The sequence below is a fragment of the Dendrobates tinctorius genome, unplaced genomic scaffold (genome assembly GCF_039654945.1).
Source record: "Dendrobates tinctorius isolate UK_male_01 unplaced genomic scaffold, ASM3965494v1 ptg000008l, whole genome shotgun sequence".
Taxonomy (NCBI): domain Eukaryota; kingdom Metazoa; phylum Chordata; class Amphibia; order Anura; family Dendrobatidae; genus Dendrobates; species Dendrobates tinctorius.
This window is the reverse complement of record NW_027361676.1, coordinates 68886493-68908642: the sequence shown is the minus strand read 5'-3', so window position 1 is coordinate 68908642 and position 22150 is coordinate 68886493. Positions and strand designations below refer to the sequence as shown.

Genomic DNA, 22150 nt, shown 5'->3' with positions numbered 1-22150 from the left:
ATGAGAATCCCAATCCTTGGAGAAGATCAAAATATCATCCAGATAGATAATCAAAAATGTATCCACAAAGTCTCGGAAAATATCGTTCATGAAGCACTGGAAGACAGAAGGGGCATTAGTGAGCCCAAAAGGCATCACCAGGTACTCAAAATGTCCCTCCGGAGTATTAAACGCTGTCTTCCACTCATCCCCATGCTTAATGCGAATAAGATTATACGCCCCCCTGAGGTCAAGCTTGGTAAACCAGCAAGCTCCTTTAACTCTAGAGAATAGATCCGAAATCAGGGGTAACGGATACTGATATTTAACAGTAATCTTGTTGAGGGCACGATAATCAATACAAGGTCTTAATGATCCATCCTTTTTGGCTACAAAAAAACCCCCAGCACCTAAGGGTGAAGAGGATGGTCTAATATGACCCTTCTCCAATGCCTCCTTAATATAGGATCGCATAGCCTCGTGCTCGGGTACAGATAAGTTGAAAAGCCGACCCTTGGGGAATTTACACCCCGGGTTCAGCTCAATAGCACAGTCATAACTCCTATGAGGAGGCAAAGATGCAGACTCATTCTCACTAAATACATCATAAAAGTCAGCCAAATAGTCAGGAACATCATGTGACTGGGGAGAGGTGGAGAAAACAGGAGCATCACTAAGTGCACACCGACAACCCCAACTCACCACAGACAAAGATTTCCAATCCAGAACTGGATTATGGATTTGTAACCAGGGAAACCCCAGAACAATGGTATCATGCAGATTATGCAACACCAGAAATCTGCAATTTTCTTGATGGTCTGGGGCGACCCGCATCACCACCTGGGTCCAAAACTGAGGTTTATCTTTAGCCAAAGGAGTAGCATCAATCCCCCTCAAAGGGATAGGCGTCCGCAGAGGTGTCATAGGAAATCCACAACGTTTAGCAAAATCCAAGTCCATTAGGTTTAGAGCTGCTCCTGAATCCACAAATGCCTTGGCGGAAAATGTGGACAGGGAGCAGATCAGAGTAATAGCCAGAAGAAACTTAGGTTGAACACCACCAACAGAAAACGTGTGTGCAAAGCGTTTCTCTCGTTTAGGACAGACAGAAATAATATGCGAGGCATCTCCACAAAAAAAGCACAACTTATTACGCCTTCTGAACTCCTGATGCTGCTCTCTGGAGAAAACTCTATCACATTGCATAGGTTCAGTCATTTGTTCAACAGGTGGCAACACCTCTCGTGCAGTTTTGCATTCGCGCAAACGCCGATCAACCTGAATGGCTAATGACATAGAATCGTCAAGACCAGAGGGAACAGGAAATCCCACCATAGTATCTTTTACGGCTTCTGACAAACCCTTCCGAAAGAGAGCAGCCAAGGCATTATCATTCCAAGTAGTAAGTACCGCCCATTTTCGGAATTTTTGACAATACAATTCTGCAGAATCTCGACCCTGATTCAATGCCAGCAGGGTCTTTTCAGCCTGATCAATGGCATTAGGTTCGTCATACAACAAGCCCAAGGCTTGAAAAAATGCGTTCACATTAGTCAGAATAGGATCATCTGGTTTCAAAGAAAACGCCCAATCCTGGGGATCGCCACGCAGCAAAGAGATGACAATTTTAACCTGCTGCGCGGAGCTCCCTGACGAGTTAGGCTTCAAGGCAAAAAACAATTTACAATTATTTTTGAAATTCAAAAATTTAGACCGATCACCACAAAATACATCAGGTGTAGGAATCTTTGGTTCAGCAGCATGTGAATGAGCAAGGTAGGTGGAAATTCCCCGCACTTCCGCAGCGAGCTGCTCCACACGATCAGACAATTGCTTTATCTCCATTGAGAGAAAAAAAAATTCCCCCTACGGCCTCAGAGATAAAGAGGAAAAAATATACACACTTTTTTTTTTTTTTTGGCAATTCTTTCCTGCTATTGAGTACCCTAGGATCTGCGGTCAGGCGGGTGATTCTGTTATGATTGAGTGACCGTAGGAGGCAGACACAAAAATAGAAGCTACGTCCAGAAAACCAGAGGAGCTGGCAACTATCCGATTGCAGACCCCTGAACCTATCAACACAACTAGCAGTAGCCGTGGGGGGTACCTACGGTGCCCTAGACCCCTCGAACACAGCCGGAGGACTATATAGCCTAAAGATAGAAAGGGAAATCTAAACTGCCCCAGAGCAGACCCCAAAGTAAAAGGCAGCCCCCAACATATAATGATGGTGAAGCAAGATGAAAAAACACTGACACAGATAGAAAGATAGGCTGAGCAAACGTTGGGGCCCAATCTAATCTAAACAGGAAAGGAAAGGAAAGCTGCTGTCTCCAATCGGCAAAAAACCCTATCAAAAACATAGGCCAGCAAGCTGAAATGGAAAAAGACCCTGAAGCAACTAAGCTTCAAAACTAAATCAGCACTCTGGTATTTTCAGAAGACAGAGCTAAGGAGTTCAGCTCACCCCAGCAGGGAATGGCTGAAATCCAGAAAAAACAAAGCGAGGCACAAATGCAAAAAACCAGGAGGAAAACTTAACTTTAGCAGAGCAGGAATTCAGACTGGACTCCAAGGATACCACAGAGAAATCACCCGCAGGGAGGAATGGGCGTATGCAGCCTTATATCCAGTCTGTGACTCCACTCAGCCAGTCATCATCATTAATCTCAGGTGTCTGATAATCAGACTCACTACCTCTCCTTACCAGAAGAGGGAATTCCTCGGGCCTCAGTGATGAAGGGGAAAATGAACTCACAACAGGGAACCCTGATGAAGGTTAAAAAGAGATTCAGTAAGGGAGGCTAGCCGACCCGGCTCATCGAAACCCCTACAAAAAGTATCCAAAAAAGACCGGAAGACTCGAGACAATGGGGTCGTCCCGTTCCCAGAGGGGGTTCAGCCAGGACAGGGCCTCTCCCTCCAAGTGGGACATAATGAAGGCCACTATGGCCCAGTCAGAGGGATATTGCTGAGGCAACCATTCAAAATGGAGGCTACACTGATTTAAGAACCCCCTGCAGAGCTTGGGATCGCCACTAAACCGAGGCAGCTTGACGAGGTGGGGCGTCGGGAGAGCTGTAGGCACGGAAGGTAGAGTCGGGGTCATGGCGGCAGACTGAAGGACCGACAAACGGCTATCAATGGAGGCTATATAACTCAAAATATGGGCTTGAGTCTCCCGTTGCTGGCCCAGCTCCTGTTGAAGATTGGCTAGTTGAGTGGCATTTCCAGGATCAGCCACCTGCAGGGCCTACAAACGGGTGTCCATAGACTTCATGACAGACATGATGCATCCCTGATTCTCCCGTAAAAAGAGCAACTCCTTTTGGTTAGCAGCAGAAGTACCGGCGGAGTCCATGGCCTGATGGTACTGATACCACAGCTGGTCGGGTGAGGGTAATCTCCAGGAGTGGACCCTCTGGATCGTGGCACCGAGGGGCCCCGGGCGAGCTGCCAGGTGGAGCTGACCCCTATACAGGCATCGTTAGGAGCAGGCCCAGGGGTTCGGGTACCATGATAGCCGGTACCGAGAGGGGCGGCTCAGAATGGACTGGAGTAGGAGCACGAGACTGTAGGAGATAGGACCAGAGTGCGGTTGCGGGACTGGTGCCTAGACAGCAGGACGGAGCAGGAACATGGGAGGCAGGACCGGAGTAGGACTGCAGGGCAGGAGCTTAGATAGCAGGACGGAGCAGGAACATGGAAGGCAGGACTGGAGTAGGACTGCAGGGATGGAGCATAGATAGCAGGACGGAGCAGGAACATGGGAGGCAGGACTGGAGTAGGACTGCAGGGCTGGAGCATAGATTGCAGGACGAAGCAGGAACCCGGGAGGTAGGACTGGAGTAGGACTGCAGGGCTGGAGCATAGATAGCAGGATGAAGCAGGAACACGGGAGTACAGGACTGTGAGACTGTGGCAGGAACCACGGAGTACAGGACTGAGAGACTGCGGCAGTAACACGAGGAAGCAGGACCTAGTGTGCTAGCAAGCACAACGATCAGGCACTTCCCTCAAAGGAGGACGGCCTGATATGCCCATCTGAACTGCCATTGGTCTGGTGGTGCTTCCAGGTCAGGGCATTGCCGGAGCATAAGTGACAGGAGGCAGGCGTGGCCGCGGCCTATGGCGCATGCGCATTGCATGCAGAGACGCCGTCGGCCGCGGACCTGTCAGAAGGGACCGCCATGGATGTCGGACGGCGGAGGGCTGCTGCGTGGGAGTGGAGGCCGGGTGAGTATACAGTGGCGGCGTGACATATGCAAGTACATGACCTTACATTTATCTACATTACACTCCGACTGTTATTTATCAGCCAAAGCTTGCAGCTTTAAAAAATCCTATTGTTTGTATTAAATTATCATCGTCTGTGTTAAATACCTTGCAGAATTTAGTATTATCTTAAATTCTACTTTGTATGCCCTCTACAAGATAATTAATAAATTTGTTAAAAAGATGAGGACCCAATACTGACCCCTGAGATATCCTACTGTTAACTGTGACTTTATCATAGACTGTTCCATTTAATTTTTTCCTATGGTTGAGCCAGGTAATAATCCAATTACACATATTTCCCCTGGTTCCATTGTTCTCATTTTATGTACCAACCTTTTATGTGGCACTGTCCACTTGCTGCACACGCGACTCGGATCCAACTGTAAAGGCAGACTCGACTTCTCACACTCACTCCTCCACTCTTCTATTGTAGTAAGCTTACAATCACCTAAGCGCACCTCACAATCAGTTTACACATCCACACCACACTTCTTACTGCCACCACTCGCATTTTAGTTACAGTAGGTCAGCAAGACTCCTGGCCTGGGATGCACACTAGTCACATGCGCACCTAGCTTTTCTCGTGCATCTGACAGCTACACTGTTTGCACTTTGGCATATACAGGGTAACATAACCGAGCTATATTTTTGCTCTTCCAGTTTGTGGGTATGTTTAGAAGAGAAAGGAACAAACATATTTAATTTTAGATTTAATATACGAAAAAGGTAAAGTGCTTACAAAGTTTGAAAACGATAAAAAAACAAGAAGATATGCACACAAGAACAAGACAAATCAGCATAAAATAAAAAGAAATAAAGAAAGCTCTTATGATTAGGTCAATGAACAATTACTTGTAGGTAAATTTGAACAGATCTGCAATCCTAAGGCCAGAGTCACATTAGTGTATCACATCCAATGTTAATAACACTCGGCCCTTGCTCTGTGCGCCAATCCTCTTGCATCAGAGAATCGCAGTACAGCTGCGGAGGAGACTGAGAAATTAATTTTTACATCTCATCTGTTGCCAGTGCCTGTGGGAATCGCACTGCACTTGGGTGATATCCAAGTGCAGTTTGATGTTTCACACGCACCCATAGACTTGTATGGGTGCGTGCGATACGAATCTCGGATGCAATCGGCATGAGAGAATAATTGCAGATATGAGCTGCCCTATACAGTTAACATTGGGCTGAGTGCAATCCGATTTTTTTATAATTATTCTCTTGGGATCTGTCCTTGAGTTTTTCTGGATGCCAGATTATAATTGAGTCCCATTTACACCCCTTACCCATTTTCTTGGTTAGGTGAGAGGAGGATGGCTAGCTGTATGCAAAATATGTGCAGGACATAATTCTAAAGTATGTAATATTCTCCCACAGGTACTTCCTAGTGGAATAACATGACCATCATATTACCTTGGATACTAGCTCCCAGCGCGAGCATGCTGGTATCCAGGGTACACAGCAGGTAACTAAGCGATGCGTGCACTTAGTTACCCGCTATTTACCCTGGATACCAGCTCCCAGCATCTGCTTACAGTGCTGGGAGCTCGCTGATCGTTGGTCTCTCGCTGCCACGTGATGTGTGCTGGCCAGCGGGAGACCAACGATCAAAAAACGGCCCAGGACATTCCTGCACGATCAGTGATACCCGGCGGGGGGGCGGTTGCTGATGCGTGCCACACACAGCGAGATCGCTGGCGAGATCGCTATTGTATCACAAAATCGGTGACACATCAGCGATCTCGCTAGCGATCTCGCTTAATGTGAAGTACCCCTTAGTCCAAACCTCCAGCTTACTTTAATCCTTCTGTAATATTAAATTATCCTCCTCTACAGTATGTTGATAACATTGTAGTGTTTAATATAATTTGCAAATAATAAAAATTCTACATTGTATGCAGCCTACAAGTTAATTAACAAATATGTAAAAAAGAAAAGGGCCAAATACTGACCCCTGTGGTACCCCCATTGTTAATTGTGACCAAATCCAAGTGTCTTCCATTAATAGCCACCCTCTGTTTCCAATCAGTGAGCAAATTTTTGAGCCCAATTACACATATTTTCCCTTATTCCCATTTTTCTCCTTTTATGTATCAACCTTGTATGTGGCACTGTACCAAATGCCTTTGAAAAGTCCAGATTGAGGACATCCATGGCATTACACTGGTCAAGTCTGGAACTCCTCATAGAAGCTGGTTATATCTCAATTATTTTCCTTTCAAAGTAAAAGATTTGGGGTCATTTGGGCCCTTTTCAAAGACATTGCAATTTTTTTTTAAAGAATTTGTCTACAAAAAAGTCTGATGTGTATGGAGTGTGTGATCTGATCCTAGTGATCATAAAATCAAGTCTAATGTCTTCAAATCATGTGCCTCTTTACTCTCTGATATAACATTTTTCACTGAACCCTTTTTATTATGTGATACCCAACATACATCACGTAACAGTAAGAACAAGCATGGATCTCTCATTTTACCACTTGTTGATGTTTGTACTTTTTTTTGCAGAAACTTACATTAAAGCAAAACATCATTCAGATACCACCATTAAGTTCAGAAGAAATAAATTATATGATTGACTTCTGGCTAAATAGAGATTGTCAAAAACTCACTGGGCTCCAAAGAAAAGTCCTGCTAGAGTCCTGTGCTCAATGTCCTCTTCCACTCTTTTCATTGTGCTCTTATATGGAATCACACGAGTGGACCTCTTATACCCCTGAAAGGGAAATCCTTCTATATCCTGATATCTCTAAGATGTTTTCCTGGCTCCTATCAAAACTAGAAAAAAAACACGGTGACCAAGTGATAAAAAAAACAGCTTCATACATTTCATTGTCCAGAAACGGCATCACGCGAGAAGAACTCCTGGATTTACTATCAGTTGACCAAGCTGTAATGGATGAAATAATTAAGTACCAGGGAGTTGCTGTGCCAGTGTTTCCAGAAGTCCTTTGGATCAAGTTACGTAAAGATTTTGGGATCTATTTGGTAGAACAGAGGACAGATGATAGCTATGTCATTAACTGGGCTCATGGCCTTTTTAGGACTGTGTGTGTGAATAGATATGTGAAGTCAAAAGATTATCAACTTTCTATCCATTCCGCATTTACCGACTACTATCTAGAATGTCGAAGTCGCCATTGCCGTAATAAAAGTGATGCACCAATCATGCCACTGTCATGGGAGATCAAACATGAAAATCAAACTGTCCATGTGTTTAACCTACGTAAAATTCTTGGAATATCATACCATATGTTACAGTCTAATCAAATTCAGCGTCTTGTGACCGAGTGCATTTTCAATTATGAGTACCTGCTACACAAAGCCTGGGCTACCTCCATTGTGGAAATCCAGGAGGACATAATAGCAGCCATTAATCCTGAAAAGTAAGGAAATTGGTATGGAGGAGAATGTATCTGACCAAAAGTAGATGTACTGGTATACAGTTGTGGCCAAAAGTATTGACACCCCTGCAATTTTGTCAGATAATACTCAGTTTTTTCCTGAAAATGATTGCAAACACAAATTCTTTGGTATTATTATCCTCATTTAATTTGTCTTAAATGAAAAAACACAAAAGAGAATGAAGAAAAAAGCAAAACATTGATCATTTCACACAAAACTCCAAAAATGGGACAGACAAAAGTATTGGCACCCTCAGCCTAATACTTGGTTGCACAACCTTTAGCCAAAATAACTGCGACCAACTGCTTCCGGTAACCATCAATGAGTTTCTTACAATGCTCTGCTGGAATTTTAGACCATTCTTCTTTGGCAAACTGCTCCAGGTCCCTGATATTAGAAGGGTGCCTTCTCCAAACTGCCATTTTTAGATCTCTCCACAGGTGTTCTATGGGATTCAGGTCTGGACTCATTGCTGGCCACCTTAGAAGTCTCCAGTGCTTTCTCTCAAACCATTTTCTAGTGCTTTTTGAAGTGTGTTTTCGGTCATTGTCCTGCTGGAAGACCCATGACCTCTGAGGGAGACCCAGCTTTCTCACACTGGGCCCTACATTATGCTGCAAAATTTGTTGGTAGTCTTCAGACTTCATAATGCCATGCACACGGTCAAGCAGTCCAGTGCCAGAGGCAGAAAAGCAACCCCAAAACATCAGGGAACCTCCGCCATGTTTGACTGTAGGGACCGTGTTTTTTGCTTTGAATGCCTCTCTTTTTCTCCTGTAAACACTATGTTGATGCCTTTGCCCAAAAAGCTCTACTTTTGTCTCACCTGACCAGAGAACATTCTTCCAAAACGTTTTAGGCTTTTTCAGGTAAGTTTTGGCAAACTCCAGCCTGGCTTTTTTATGTCTCGGGGTAAGAAGTGAGGTCTTCCTGGGTCTCCTACCATACAGTCCCTTTTCATTCAGACGCCGACGGATAGTACGGGTTGACACTGTTGTACCCTCGGACTGCAGGGCAGCTTGAACTTGTTTGGAGGCTAGTCGAGGTTCTTTATCCAACATCCACACAATCTTGCATTGAAATCTCTTGTCAATTTTTCTTTTCCGTCCACATCTAGGGAGGTTAGCCACAGTGCGATGGGCTTTAAACTTCTTGATGATACTGCGCACAGTAGACACAGGAACATTCAGGTCTTTGGAGATGGACTTGTAGCCTTGAGATTGCTCATGCTTCCTCACAATTTGGTTTCTCAAGTCCTCAGACAGTTCTTTGGTCTTCTTTCTTTTCCCCATGCTCAATGTGGTACACACAAGGACATAGGACAGAGGTTGAGTCAACTTTAGTCCATGTCAACTGGCTGCAAGTGTGATTTAGTTATTGTCAACACCTGTTAGGTGCCACAGGTAAGTTACAGGTGCTGTTAATTACACAAATTAGAGAAGCATCACATGATTTTTCGAACAGTGCCAATACTTTTGTCCATCCTCTTTTTTATGTTTGGTGTGGAATTATATCCAATTTGGCTTTAGGACAATTCTTTTTGTGTTTTTTCATTTAAGACAAATTAAATGAAGATAATAATACCAAAGAATTTGTGTTTGCAATCATTCTCAGGAGGAAACTGAGTATTATCTGACAAAATTTCAGGGGTGTCAATACTTTTGGCCAAAACTGTATATTGAATGGTTATGAATAAAGGGACTCTGTCAGCACAGAATGACTGTTCAAACCAAATACAGAAGTTTGGTGCATCTTTGGTGTGACCAAACATATAAGTGCACCTTCCCACCTATTTGTTTTCCCTTTATCTTCACCCTCCATCTTCTTAGCTTTAATTTATAGAGCCAAAAAAGTGCAGAGATAGATGGAATACAAATAGGTGGGAAAGTGTACTTAAATGTATGACAACGCCAAGGATGCACTGAGTGCCTGTACTTGGTTTGAACAGTCATTCTGTGCTGACAGACTCCATTTAAGGATAAGTCATTCTTTAAATATTCACTATGTTGCTAGTGAGTTTTCGATTCCTTGTTGTATTTGCTGCCTATAATACATGGAGGCAGAAATACTAAACTAAGTTCTAATATTTCAGCTACATTTGACTTATATGTACAGTGCGTTAATAGAAATGTTGTCCTTTGCAACAAAGAAAATATTCAAAGCAAATATTGCATATGGAGTTTACAGCTTTACTCCAGAGTTTTCTTCGAAATTCATGTATATGGCCGTATCGATTTTATCAGACAACCAACTTGTACCCCTGATGATCTCTTGGGCTGTTCACATGTCTAAGTTTTATTGTAGCTCAAATATCTGAAAAAGAAAATGGAGACATATTAGATTTTGATCTTAGTCATAGACCAAACTCACCATTTCAATTCAGGGGTTAGTGAAAATTACAGCCAGCACAGGGATAAAACCAGTGTGACATCCAAGTGCTGCCTGTTTTTTTACTGTTCAATGGGTAGGATAGGCTTGTGTTTTTTTGGGTTTACTAGTGCCCCATGAATTTATCATGAATTATAACCTAAATTTTACTAGCTAATATCTCTGCTATGTAAATGAATAATTAATTTAAAAAAAAATAATTTTCAGCTTTGCATGATGTGGCCAGTTTAACAAGCAAAAAATCATGAAACATCCTCTTTAAGGAGTTTTGCACCTTCTATCCTAAGGCCGATTTAACATTTGTGTGAGCACAACATCCTAATATAGGTCTATAGAAGATGCACAGCCACTCCATACCTAGCGGTCCATACTCAGACTGTGAAACATGGATGTGTGCCTTATAAAGCATAATCCCAGCCAAGTATTTGTAGATTTAGCAGACGTGGTTTCATATTTCTTATTTTACTTGAATGTATTCTGTATATTTCCAATGGGTGTGAATGCATGGATCACGTTCCCAGGTTTTTATTCCATTCTCACACGGCCTTGTATCAGTTACCACAAACACTATTGTACTTTCTGCAGTAAATGAGCCACAGTTTGACCTTCCAATACATCACGGTGCTATATGCTTTCTGATTGACAGGCCAATGCTTGATTTGAATCTTCTACTTGAAACTCTTCAATTATCCATGAAGGTGCTAAAGAAGGACCCATGTCAGCTGGCGTCACAGCTTACGGGACGTCTGCACCAGATAGATGCCTCGGATAAACCTGTGGCCCCTGGTAGGACTAAATAATAATACTTATAAACAATATAAAAAAGTAAAATGGAAGTAGCATTCCAATGGAAATATGTTAGAAATGCGGACTTTAATCACCCAGATACAATGTTTCAGTGTCTCATTTGAAGACTTTCTCAAGTTTGAGAAAGTCTTCAAATGAGAAGCTGAAAAGTCATCTTCTAATGCTCCTAGATCTTTCAGTAGCGTTTGATAAAGTTGACTAATGCAATAAAAATTATAGGTTTGTGATGTTTTGTGGACTTGATGGAGCAGTACTCCAGTGGTTAAATTCCTTCTTAAACGGCAGATCATAATAATTGTTTCTTGGCTCATTGCCCTCCTTACCAGTTCACAATATAGAGTGCCAAAGGGCTCAGTTCTACCCCCAATGCAATTTACATTTTATTGCATTACTATTAAGCAAAATATTCCAGAGCCATAGTCTGACATGCTGTGCTGACGATCCCCTACTCTGCCTATCCTTCAAGCTCAAAGTCAATAGCACACCTCCGGTTACAAGTAACTGCTTAGCTGAGCTAATAGACTTTGTGAGCACCAGCTGGCCAAAGCTGAACCCACAGATTGATTTTCTCTTGTTGTGAGCGCCGCACTTTATAGCAAAATGGCAACTTGTAAATCCAACACTTCTACATGTAGGAATCGCAATATTGTAAAACTCAGGTTCCATGCACACGGCATCTTTAATTCACTGGTTGATCTGTTGAGGTTTTCCCAGGTGAAGCCCTTTTAGGAAGAAGCCGGCCGTCTTTTTGGTGAAGCGGCTTTGCTGGTGGTTCCGTTTTCATTTTTGCTGCCGCTCTGCTATCGATATCTTTTTGTTGAAATTTTAAACTATAACTAGTAAGTAGCTTCCTGGTGGAAGCCACCCGAGAGAGTGAATATGTTTTTAGGTGCTTCACGGTTTCCGAACCCTCAAGTGCTTAAAAGAATTAACAAAAGACTGAATATATGCACAGCAGTGTTGTTTTTACATTGTTGTGCAGTATGTTCACCTTTTATTGCGGTTTTGCAGAGCTTTATTTTTTAAAGAGGGAGCCATGTGGAATACTCCTGAAAAATACATCGAGTGCACACACCGTTAGGCCACGTTTATAATTTGGATGTAGTTATTGATGATGAATGGCCTTTTAGGAACCAGATTTCTTCTTATTTAAGCTTTATTCTTCCACCTGAGAAACACTGCCGAACACCTTACTCCACCAGAAGACATGCCTTCATAACCTCAAGGGTGTAATGTCTCATATCTAACTCCCATAAATCACATAAGTACCCAGCTACATGAAGGATCTACTGAAACCCTAAACCTAAACTTATTGTCATCTTATCAGATCAGCAAGCATGAATAAGCTGGTCTAACATCAGCCATGAAACATTTGGAGGCAGGACCTTCTGTCAGGTAGACCCAACTTTCTGGATGAAGCAAAGAAATATTATTATTGGGCAGATTTTTTCCAAAGACCTCAAACGCACCTGTTCAATTTCACGTCCGATGGTGATTAACACATTCGGTAGATAAAACATTTTATCAAATTGATCAGTTTACTCCCAGACTGAGTCCTGTGTGAGAAGTGCATTACAAATGCTTCTTGTACATTGAATTCTTTATAGGATATGGAGCAAATCCAAAGGTAATGTAACAGACATGACATAAAATACTGCACTCAGGGCAAAAACCGTATGACGTTTACTATCTAGATCAACACTGAGCCATCTAGCTATACCAGATCTAGGTATGTGTAGGAAAATTATCTAAATGTGCAAATATTTAATAGATGACCTTTGTTAATTCCAGGTGATCCTAGGAAATATCCTTTACTGCCATCCTTGATGTCCCAGTGTCAGCAGTCCTCTATTGCCACTTTCATACCCTCGTTCACATGTCTGCTGCCACCTGGGGGGATTCTCTATGACACCTTAGCAGGTACACAGCTGGATATCTCAGAAAGTTTACATAAAACATATGTCTGTGAATCATTTGTGGACAATTCTTTAATATTTCTCTGAAGGCTCTGATCTTTTCATGACAACTTAGGTAATTTAAAACAAGAATGTCCACCAATGTCTTTAATTGAAATAAGATAAAATTCCTGTTTTATAATGTATTTTTATAGGAGCTACAGATCACCTTCATATAAACAGATATGTTTTTTTTTCTTTGGTTTGGAAATGTAAAATAAATAAATGTACTGATTATACTTTTCATTTTCATCAAAACTGCATGCATCTCCCCATATCAGTGCCTGTTGCGTGGACATGGAAGTTTTGATCTACTGTTGATACTTGTGTCGTACTATCATAGGCTCCAAGATGAAGGAGCTTCCTCCTCCTTCCTGTGCGTTGATGACATATGAAGTGTGGGTCTGGCTTTATTTATTAGCTAAGCCAAACCCCTTCTTCATCACAACTAATTTGAAGATTATAACAATACAACGTTGTATATGCCTTCTTTTTAACTGATGTTTTTTCATCCTCAATTTATTGATTGCTATGTTGTAGATAAGCTCCACGTGTCCATGCATTACCTGGTTACCGTTCCCTTTTAATTTGTTATAGGAGCATGGCACCATGGCCAGTTTGAAAGACCTTAGGTCCTAGTGATTGGATTAGTAACTACTTTCAGCTCTGTGTTCCCTTGTGTGGGTATCATAAATGTAATGGCAGTCACCATTCTATATTCTGTGTGCATTGGGGTTACACAGTCTGTTTAATAAGATAATGAGATAAGGTGGTCGAGTCTCCTATAAACCTGACAGGTTTAAAGGGAATGTATCATTAGAAAATGATCAACTGTTTAAATCAGGTTTTTGTGTTAAATATATTTAAATTAATGGCAATATTTTTTTTTCCATATCACAATCTATAAATAAGAGAAAGAAAAAAAAAATCTTTCACGTCGGTCACTTGGGCTATTCTAAAATCATTCATCCTGTTCCCTCAAAAAGCCAGAAGTTAATTGTTCTCAATGAACAGACTCTGGTCTGACCCTATTTTTTGGATTGGAGAACCTAATGATTGTGTGCAAAGGTCGATGTGGTTTGTCAGTGAGCAGGGTCAGCTGTGGCATTACCTATTGTAATTGGTGGATCCTATGTTTTCAAAAATGATCTATTGTTCAAATCAGGTATTTGTGTTACACGTTTTGTTTTTTTTCATATTATGACCTTTGTTAAAAGAATAAAGAAAATCGGTAATTTTGAAATTCTCACACTGGCCACTGAAACTTTTTTAGACTGGTATACCCTGATGGACCTATCTAGGTTTGCACAAGGTCGATCTTCCTACAGATCGTTCGTCTGTCAAGTCACTATGGCTGGAGATCGAGCCAAAGGCCATTAAATAATAATAATAATAAAATAAAAGAATTGTTATCTGTTGTAATCCTAATTTTTATAAAATGGAGACTTGCCTAAAACCCTTACTAAGAAGACAGGAAGTACGAGTCTAAAAAAAAGCCTCATTTTCCAGCGCGATGAGCAATTCTCTTTTTCTTTTAACAAAGGTCATTAAAATATGAAAAAAAAACATGTGCAGATCAGGTTTTTGTGTTACAATAGATCATTTTCTGATAATAGCTTTCCTTTAATATCTCACAGAGATACTTGTAATTTACTGTACTTGTGTTACATTTAGTCCAGTGACCTGAATTCATTGGATCGTAGTGATGATGCTGGCTTTGGTGGATCCTGTGTTATCAGTTGTGCATAGAGGTGTTACCAGTAATTCTGCCTCTGATGATAATGAGACTTCTGAAAGAACAGGAAGTATAAGTCTAAAATAGCCCCATTAGACAGTGTGAAAATTGAAGGATTTCTATATTTTTTAACCAGATTATAAGAAGAACTATTGTACTTTATTACTGTTGTTATATAGGTCACACCGACAGTATTACTGCAGTCGCAGAGGCGCACACTGACCTTCGAGCAATGACGGCTTCCAGGGATGGCACCTTGAAGGTTTGGGATCTAGTAGCGGGGAAACCTGTATTCACTCTTCATGGCATCGGAAAGGACATTGACTCCATCACTGTGTGTAGACAGAACAAAATGGTCGCTGTCACTCAGGACCACAGTTTCCAGATATGGGACCTTTCATGTCGCAGAATGATTTATGCCTCCAATAATTGTCTGGATGCCCCTATCCTGACGTCTGCTATGGATGGACAACTTCTCCTGGCTTTTTTTGATGGCAGCCATTTAGTTAAGGTCCGATCCATTATTCTTTTTTAATCTGGATATAATAACGATTTATGTTTGCTTGTTTTTTTACTTGGTTGTTTTGCTTGAATATTTTATTTGTAATTTCATGTATTCCAGGTGTTTGACTTGGCTGAATCCTGTAACCTTATCTGTCAGGTAGCCATTCCTGCAGATGAAACACCAGTTCATAAAAACCACTCCATACTGGTTTCCAGGAATTCATTTAAAGAGTACATTGTGTTTGCCTACAGGTAATAAATTGTATGTATCTATCCATAGGCTCCAGGGCACAGCTCTAAGGTTAAAGCCCAATTAGAAAAGATACGATGATGGCTGTCAAGTGGAGAGACTGCAGCCATGACATTGCTGCATTAGGGGCAGAGCCGTCACCAGCATCATTGAGATCAGTGGTAGAGTGGAAGTGGAGCCCCCTAAGTGTCTGTGACGTTAATTAATCACGAGAGGAGTGATGACCATGATTAGGTCTTGATTTTTAACACTAAAATTACAGTAATATAAGTTTAGTTACAAGTGTAAAATATAAGAATACAATACGTTTTTAGATATTTTGCATAGTTTAGTTTACAACATCATTTTGATTCAGTGTAAAGTCATTTTCTTTACATTTATTTCAGTCGCTGAATACAGCAAAAATCTTTCATGTACGGAAGGCACAGTCTAGAAAAATGCATTGTTAAAGGGAATCTGTGAGCATGTTTTTGCTATGAAATCTAACAGCAGCATGATGTAGAGACATAGACCCGGAATCCATAGATGTATCACTTTGGTAACTGGGTGCAGCAGTTATGATAGAATCACTGGTTTCTCTGCTGCAGATCTAGCAGAGCTCAGATATTGAGCCCACTATAACCCTGCCCGCACCACTGATTGGCAGATTTCTGTGAACACTGTGCTTAGGAAGTAAACGTCTAATCAGTTCTGGGAGGGGCAGGGTTGGACTAGGAGGCATGAGCCAGTTTGTCCTAGTGATAATCTTCTGCTGATAAAATACTGATTGTCTGGCAACAGCAAAAGACAGCCTGGTAAGTGATACAGCACAGGAATCAGGGTCTCTTCCAGTACATCATGGTGCTCTAAGATTACATAGCAAAAACCTGCTGCCAGAATTCCTTTAAGGGTCATTTATAGAATTATAGAATGATAAAGTTGGAAGGGTCCTCCTGGATCATCGTGTCCAACCCCCAGCTCAATGCAGGATTCACTAAACCACTGATGACGAACCTATGGCACGCGTGCCAGAGAGGGCACACAGAGCCTTCTCAGCTAGCACGCGGCCTTGCCTCATCCTTGTTCCGGAGTGCAGCTTCCTGCCTCACACATTGAGCGGCGTGGCCGCGGAGCTGAATGATGATGTCATCCAGCCAAGGCTGCTCCACTCAATGTGTGTGAGGAAGTGAGAGGAAGGAAGCTGCCGGCGCGCGGAGAGGTGATTGTGGCCGCTGTGGTGTGTGTGTGGTGAGTGTGGCCACTGTGGTGTTAGGAGTCAGATTTCTGCCCTTACTATGCAGAAATCTAGACCCTAACATGCTGCAGTCTCCTGCTCTGTCCACTGCAGAAGAGATTGCAGAGGGGAGGCTAAGTCCTTCATTCCATCCTCTGAGCATGCTCGTAGGACGATCTCCCATTGGAGTTCAGGAGTCAGGTGCTCAGGTCCTGCTCCTGATTCCATTGGACCAGCTCAGAGTTCTGGAGACTTCTGTCAGGTCCCATTTGCTATAAAAGCCGCGCATGGCTGTTCCGCCATGCGCTAGTATAGTCATACTTGCTGCTGTGTGTATGTTGATGGATGCATGATCTGGTGGATGACTCATTTGAAACCCCTATCCTCTGATATTACGATTGAGTGAGAGGTTGAGTTATAGCCAGTACCAGCGCCAGCGCGCTATTGCTCCTCAGGCACACTTGCTAGCGTCCTACATCGTGCCTGCGTTATAGCAGTGTCTTCCTGCGGCACTATCCACGCCGCGCTGCAGTTGCAGCATATTTGTGCGTTCGCAGTTGCGACGCTTTTCACACGGAAGGTTACAGTAGGTCTAGACGGATGTAGTCCCGCCATCTAGGGCTACTCCTGTGACCATTTACCGCGTGTGTTTCGCTGAGTTCCTGTGTCTCTAACAGGCTCAGCGTTTTGTGTTTATTTTGTGTTTTTGCAGCTCTGTGAGTTCAACAGAGATTGCTTGGTGCACCTGGGTGACGTCTAACCCTGTGCACACTACTGCCATATTGCTCTGTCATCGTCTAGCAGCGGTTATATCACCTACTGCACGGTGGACCCCGAGTGGCGAATGCACTTTATTTATATTTTTTATTTAGTGCGTTCCGCCGTTCCTAACATGTGGTGTGTGGATGTGTGTGTCAATAATGGGGAGAGGGCCAATGAAGGGTTGATGGGGAGAGGGCCAATGATGGAAGTGGTGGGGCGAGGGCAATGATGGTGGTGGGGGAGAGGGCAATGATGGGGTGATGGGGAGGAGAAAATGATGGAGGTGGTGGAATGGGCAATTTCTACATGAAGGGGATCATGATGGGGCATATTTATACATGAAGGGGATCATGATGGGGCATTTCTACATGAAGGGGATTATGATGGGGCATATTTCTGCATGAACGGGATCATGATGGGGCATATTTCTACATGAATGGGATCATGATGGGGCATATTTCAACATGAAGGGGATCATGATGGGGCATATTTCTACATGAAGGGGATCATGATGGGGCATATTTCTACATGAAGGGGATCATGATGGGGCATTTCTACATGAAGGGGATCATGATGGGGCATATTTCTGCATGAAGGGGATCATGATGGGGCATTTGTACATGAAGGGGATCATGATGGGGCATATTACTACAAGAAGGGAATTATGATGGGCATATTTCTACATGAAGGGGATCATGATGGGGCATATTTCTACATGAAGGGGATCATGATAGGGCATATTACTACAAGAAGGGGACCATGATGGGGCATATTACTACAAGAAAGGGATCATGATGGGGCACATTTCTGCATGAAGGGGATCATGATGGGACATTTCTACATGAAGGGGATCATGATGGGGCATTTGGCACGTGTTGGCACTTTGTCATAAATAATTGGGTTTTAGGTTGTAGTTTCGGCACTCGGTCTCAGAAAGGTTCGCCATCACTGCACTAAACCATCTCAGACAGATGTCTGTCCAGCCTCTTTTCATATTCATGTGAATACATTCAGTAACAAATTGTTTTATAGCAGGATTATTGCATTTTTATTGCACGAAAAAATATAAATGTTTTACCTTGGCATCTCCAGTTCACTAAAGCATATTTTCTGCAGCAGAAATGCATAAACTTTTGTTAAAATTGCTATTAGTCTGCTTCTTATATATTTTGTACCTTGTAATGGGTTAGTCCAATATTATTCTTATCACTTTAAGAAACATGTCTCTTTTCTACAAGTAAACCAAGCATTATTCCATTGTATCATTTTATTTGTTTTGGAAGTCCCACAATTTCCAATTCTTTATACCTTTTGCACTTTTTTTACAGTAGCTTGATTGCTAATAAGTTTTATCTCATGTGAGACCACATTCATGCCTGACATTTCCATACCATGGTGTGTTAGGGTCAGTGGCAGTCATATAAATAATGCTCAGCAATATACAGTGGCTTGTGGAATTATTCAGCCCCTTAGCATTTTTAGTGTTTTGCTACCCCACAACCTGGAATTTCAAAGTTTTTTTGAGGGTCTGCATCAGTTCATGTAAAGAACATGCCTGCATCTGTGGATCTTTGGTTTTATTCTTATTGTGAAGCAAACCACAAATAGGACAAAATAGCTGAAAACTTCAGTGTGCATATCTATTCAACCTACTAAAGTCAGTACTTTGTGAAGCCTCCCTTTGTTGCAATTACAGCTGCAAATCGCTTTGGATAACTTTCTCCAAGCTTTCCACATCATGCCACTGTGATTTTGGCCCATTCCTCAAGGCAAAACTCCTCCAGCTCTTTCAAGTTAGATGGTTTCCTCTGGTGGACAGCAATCTTCAAGTCTGAACGCAGACACTCAATTGAATCAAGTCTTTGACTAGGCCACAAACATATACACATTTCCCCTTATGTTGCTTTAGCAGTATGCTTAAGAATATCCCTGTGTTTCGCACCATCCACCTTCCCCTCAACTTGAACCATTTTCCCTGTCCCTGCTGCTGAAAAACATCCATATAGCATGATGCTGCCACCACCATGTTTCACTCTGGGGATGCTGATCCTGAGGTGATGAGTTTTTTGATTTGGTGCCAGACATAGTGTTTACCTTGGTGGCCAAAAAGTTCAATTTTGGTCTCATCTGACAAAAACACCTTCCTCCATACATTTGAGAAGTCTCCTTCAAGTCTTCCGGCAAACTTAAAATGAGCCTTACAATTTTTGTGTGTAAGTAAGTGCTTTTTTCTGCCCACAAATGTGTAGCATTTAGTGGGACCTGTAAAATGATTTGAGTTACACACAATCACCTGCACTCCCCCACCCTAAAGAAATAAAAAGCATGCAGCCAAATTATTTTAGGGTCACTGAGCAAATCAACCCTATTTTTTACCCATTATCTGTGGATTCCCAGAGGTTGGTACCTCTGTATGGCTTGCACAATTAGCAGCAAATTGTTACCAGAAAAGCACTAAATCTGTTCTGCTCTTTTGTTAAATGCTAAGAGGATCATGAGCAAAGGAATGTGCAACAGAGGAATTATCTTTTGTTTCCTCTTTGTGACAGGAGTGGGAAGGAAGCCATGGTGCTGAATGCCAAACACGGAGCTGTCGTTGCCAAACTTACTGCACAAGATCCCGTGGCTTCAATTCAAGGCGTAGCTGTAACCAAGGAGTATTTCCTACTGATCTGCAGGTATCCAAATAATAATTGCAGTACATGACACACTTGTTACCTGCTGCTTTGATTTTCCATGTTGGTTGATTTGATATTCCATCACATGTCCTTTTATACAAAATCTGGCATGGGCTTTCTGCCTTGATCATCCAAAGGAAATTAGCATTTGGTGCACATACCATTTTAATATGTCCAGAACTGCCCCGATTCTCGTGATCTGTAACTTGCAATCAGTTCTATTTATGTTATCAATTACTAGTTATCGACATTCTGCCAGCACAGTAGATGCTGGAACTTCCCTCACTTCCCATCATTTATTGCTTGTTGCATTGTACAATTGATTGCCTCCTCCAATCTGAAGGCGAGCATACAGACCAAGACCCTCTCCCACTTTGGATATCTTGGTTACTCTGCTGCAAGAGAGTGATAATACTTGATAATAGTCAATAGACAGAAAGAGAATAGGAGGACGCCTAATGATCTATCATATGATATCATCTCAATATCATGAAAAAAACCTGTGCTTAGTTCTGACTATGTAGAAGAGTAAATGTTGCTGTAATAGGTTATGGTCTCTAAACTCGGTAATGCTCTGTGTATTGCAGGTATCCGTCACCAAAATTGCATGACATGGTGCACATTGAGCTGTTCAGCGTGCATACTTTTGCCTATATTCGCACAGTGAAGGGCTGCAGCAATGACTTCATTACTAAGTTTGCCGTGAATAGTCAGGGATCACACGTAGTTGCATTTTCTCGGCTCCCAAACACCAATACCACTGAGATAGTAATTTGGAATCTAGAAACAGAGGACCATAAACACATGGTAAAATTTTCATCAGTACCGATGGGAGGTAAGCTCAATTGTGCTGCTGATATGTAAGATTCACAATTATGTTTTATGTTATTGTTTTGTCTATAACATATATTGCTTAATACTTTGTGAATTTATAAATTCAGTAAAATGACCGTGGTAGCATAGTTTTCCAGTGAGAAAAGTTTAATGGTGTTGGGTCAGAACTAGTAAAAGTGTGACTATATGTCAGACTTGAAGATGATGTACATCATGGCCCAGATTCATCATTGCTTTTGCTCCTGTTTTTTATCTAGTTTTGTGTGTTTTGCACACCCAATTCATTATTATATTTGTGCCTTTTTTAAGTCTATTTTATATGCGCTCGCCTGTTTTGTCTTGTTTTTTGTTTGAGGACGGAATCAGAAATTCCAGAAATGTTTGAAACTTTTTGGTGCCAACATTCAACAATTGGCGCCAGAAGTAGCGAAAACAATTGAAGACATGAAGAAAGCCATTTTTGACCCTGTGCCAAATTCATGAATCACATGAGCCAATTTCATGACTTTGATACCAAAAATGGCAACTAATACCACAAAACAAATATTGAAAGTGATTTAAAAAAACCTGCAAGTCATGAATCGGCGCCAATTTGCAAAGAAAAAATGCATGTTGTGTTTACAACCATTTTTAATACGGACACAACAATCATTTTAATGCTCCAGTAACCTACAGATCATTCCCCTTTAAAAATTTATTTGACTAGCAAGGTCATCTCCAGTAATGTACAACCCTTTAGACAACATAGAATGGACAGAAGCATCACCTATAACCAGGCATGGAGGCTGTAATTTGGCTATCGGACACCTAGTGGTTGGGAGTTGGAGATAAACTTGGAGTAAGGCTTTAGTACATATAATACTAAAAGGGGTTAATCAGATGTAGGTACGTGTGCTGACCAGGGGGTGGCCCTTTTTCCGCCGCAGACAGACTTGAGACAGAAACTGAGGTGCGCTCAACAGGTCCTCTTTATTGGTCGTCCTCTCGACGACCGCAGCACCACACAGCAGCCGCATGACAAACTCCGCACACAGGCCTGGGCACCTTTCACCTTCTTCTCTGTCCTGATCGACGTCCCTCGCGGCTCTTTCATTGTGGCTGCCCTAGGCCTACCACCAGTGTTTCACCCGTCCGAGTCCGTCCGTCTCTGGTACCCCGGGCTCTTTCTGTCCTGCGGCTCTCTTGTCAGGGCCACCCCCACTGACCGTGTCTCTCTCCTCAGTCCCTTCTGGAGCTTCCTCTTCTGTCCATCTCTCCTCTCTGTCTTCTCTTCTCCTGAGCTCCTCCTGGACTGGCTTACTTCTGGAACTCTCTACCCCTTCTTATATTTCCCTCCCTGGGAATTCCTCTCTAGAGCTCC

The 22150-nt window shown here is 42.2% G+C and overlaps 1 protein-coding gene across 1 annotated transcript in view; it reads left to right on the top strand.

Annotated features, from left to right (window-relative positions):
- The window catches only part of LOC141092192 (uncharacterized), a 169949-nt gene that overhangs the window by 117132 nt on the left and 30667 nt on the right, over positions 1–22150 (top strand). The window contains exons 17-23 of the mRNA XM_073578209.1: positions 6768–7645; positions 10699–10838; positions 12651–12779; positions 14729–15060; positions 15172–15305; positions 19828–19956; positions 20544–20791. Coding sequence (XP_073434310.1) covers positions 6768–7645; positions 10699–10838; positions 12651–12779; positions 14729–15060; positions 15172–15305; positions 19828–19956; positions 20544–20791 — 1990 coding nt within the window. The remainder of the gene's footprint in view (positions 1–6767; positions 7646–10698; positions 10839–12650; positions 12780–14728; positions 15061–15171; positions 15306–19827; positions 19957–20543; positions 20792–22150) is intronic.